At 32.2% G+C, this 2,289-nt stretch overlaps 1 protein-coding gene across 4 annotated transcripts; it reads right to left on the minus strand.

The window, feature by feature from the left end:
* Window positions 1-452: 452 nt before the first annotated feature.
* Window positions 453-1,801, minus strand: LOC127092514 (putative vesicle-associated membrane protein 726). 4 transcript variants are annotated; one of them, XM_051031408.1, is made up of 5 exons: window positions 1,611-1,801; window positions 1,213-1,365; window positions 929-1,049; window positions 760-822; window positions 453-679 (listed from the first exon to the last, which is right to left on the minus strand). In XM_051031408.1, exons 1-5 carry the CDS (start codon window positions 1,673-1,675, stop codon window positions 530-532), a joined length of 552 nt encoding a protein of 183 aa, XP_050887365.1. In that variant the 5' UTR covers window positions 1,676-1,801; the 3' UTR covers window positions 453-529. The 4 variants fall into 4 exon arrangements, with proteins under 4 accessions (XP_050887365.1, XP_050887364.1, XP_050887363.1 ...); XM_051031407.1 differs by having other exon boundaries at window positions 1,213-1,336; window positions 1,486-1,801; XM_051031406.1 differs by having other exon boundaries at window positions 1,213-1,354; window positions 1,486-1,801.
* Window positions 1,802-2,289: the final 488 nt, after the last annotated feature.

A 2,289-nucleotide genomic window follows, 5' to 3' on the forward strand; every position in this document is an offset into this window, starting at 1 on the left:
TGGCCACGCCCTAGAATGGTACCTAAGAGAGGCCGACCAAGCTCTTTAGGATCGCTATATCACATAGACAACTATACCCACCAACGCCATTCCACCTAGGTAGTTGTAAATACACCCCATCACCGGACAAATCTTGAAGGTTGCTACCATAGTTGCTACCATAGTTTGTCATTATATATCATAATCAACAAAACTTAAAATCGATTGGTCCGGTTGAATCAATTACGAATCATGTTACTTTGAAATTGTACATAAAAAAACAACGGGCACATTCTTGAGAACCTTAGAAGATGGCTGTACAGACCTAAAATGAAACAAAAAACGGGGGAGTATTATTTACAATAGAAACACTTGTAAATCTTAAAACTCATTATGAGTTCTAGATCCTTCAAATTAGGGGAGCATACTACTTAAATAGTCTATATAATTGAATTGCATAATCAACTAAAAAAGTGCTCATATGATTAAAAACATACACAAATATTACAAATGAAATCTTGTACAATTGTTTCAAGAGAAGAAAAAAAAACTATTTCAAGCAACTAAAGCCACGACATACTGACATAAAAATCATCAAAACTATTGCTAAGCCAATACCAAAAGCAATTAATTTGACTTTCATATTTTGAACCCACATCTTTCTTTTCATCTTTGTTCCCTGTGTTCTAAAATCTTGTGCCTGCAACATGTGATACAAAACATGTCAAATGCATGTACAAATGAATCACTATTAATGAAACATTACATGTATATACTGACTTGTGATCGAAGGTTGTCGGTCTTATCCACTAGCATCTCAATTTTTTCTCCGCGATCAAGAACCTATTATAGATTAAATGAAAAATATTTTAATTTTAAACTATGGTAATTAATTATAGTAAGATTTTCATATCATAAATTTATCCAATGGTAATTTTAAAGGTCTTGCCTTTTCAATATTTTCCATCATAACACCCTTAACTTCAGAAACTTGAGCCTTCACTTTAGCAAGCTTGTTAATCTCTTCAGGGTGATCAATACAATATTGCATTTGTTGCTTTAATTTAGGCCTATATATTTTCATACAAAATGCAACAATTAGTCAACATGTTTTTTAATCAATCACATGCATGGTAAAACATTGTGCATATCATTACTTAATCACGATATATTGACACGGCTACAAATACAAACATCAGACACGAAGAATATCAATAAGAAAAAACGAAGTACCCGTATTCTTTGTTAAGGCTATGAACGGTAGCAGTTGCAGCTTTTCCACCACCATATTTTTTGCTGAATTCTTCCTTGACACGCTCAAGATAAGCAATAGGAATCTGTCTACCAGCAGATTCAACTGCCACCACACAATAGGCTAAAAAATCCATGACAGAGAAAATATTTCACGACGAAATTCATGCATGTTATAGAAATAAGTTGATAAAATATTTCAAGATCTATATTATAAAAAAATAAAAACTATGACGAAAACATAAGATAACATACTGAAGCCATTATCGACAAGGTAATTGAAAGTGTGGCCATCACAATTGTAGGTGAATCTGTTATTAGAAGAAGGAAGCTTTTGTAAACATTGAGATGCAATGGTTGAAAAGTTTCCAGAAAATTCTGTATACTCTGCTAGAATTACGGTACCACGAGCCACAAAGCTATAGATCAATGTTTGTTGCCCCATGTCCAAAAACCATAAACCAGAACAAATTTCAAAATGGGAAAAGGATGAAGAGAAGGGGCTGGAAGATCAATAGAGGAAAATGAAAGTAAGTATGAAGAGAAAATGATTGATTTTGGTTGAATGAGTTTTTATTGTCTTGAGTAACGTGCGGGAATACCGTTACTGAGGTTTTATCTTAATATAGTATATATCTTTTAATAATAAATAGGAAAATATTTTTTATAGTTAAAAGTTAATTTTGTTTTTCAATCTTCAAACACATTTTGTAACATATCTTCTATATGTTTTAAAGGAAAAATAAAATATTAGATACATTATTACATTTGTTTGTTTTATTTATTACTTGGTTCTTAAGTACTAATTCTAAAAATGTATACATCTTATAAGTATTTTTGCATGGATTGTGAGTAGGAATCTTGAGACATGAGTATGGAAATGTGGTTTTGCAGATGTTGAGTGAGGAAGATTACGTGGGGAAAAGCCATAAATCTATTTGGTGGAGAGATTTTAAGCCCATGCTAGGGAATGAATTGGTTTGCAAGAAATATAGAATGCTTTGGAAGGCCAAGTGGGGAGGGGGTCAAACCATGAAGGATATTTTTCCTTTTAAGTGT

The sequence above is a fragment of the Lathyrus oleraceus genome, chromosome 6 (genome assembly GCF_024323335.1).
Source record: "Lathyrus oleraceus cultivar Zhongwan6 chromosome 6, CAAS_Psat_ZW6_1.0, whole genome shotgun sequence".
Lineage (NCBI taxonomy): Eukaryota > Viridiplantae > Streptophyta > Magnoliopsida > Fabales > Fabaceae > Lathyrus > Lathyrus oleraceus.

What these genes read in the sequence shown, in the direction of transcription:
- LOC127092514 (XM_051031405.1), bottom strand. Translation starts at nt 1,675, where the DNA reads ATGGGGCAACAAACATTGATCTATAGCTTTGTGGCTCGTGGTACCGTA. An exon ending in TATGTTATCTTATGTTTTCG is followed by an intron (nt 1,358 to 1,464) that starts TCATAGTTTTTA and finishes TCATGGATTTTT; the next exon opens with TAGCCTATTGTGTGGTGGCA. An exon ending in CCGACAACCTTCGATCACAA is followed by an intron (nt 680 to 759) that starts GTCAGTATATAC and finishes CACATGTTGCAG; the next exon opens with GCACAAGATTTTAGAACACA.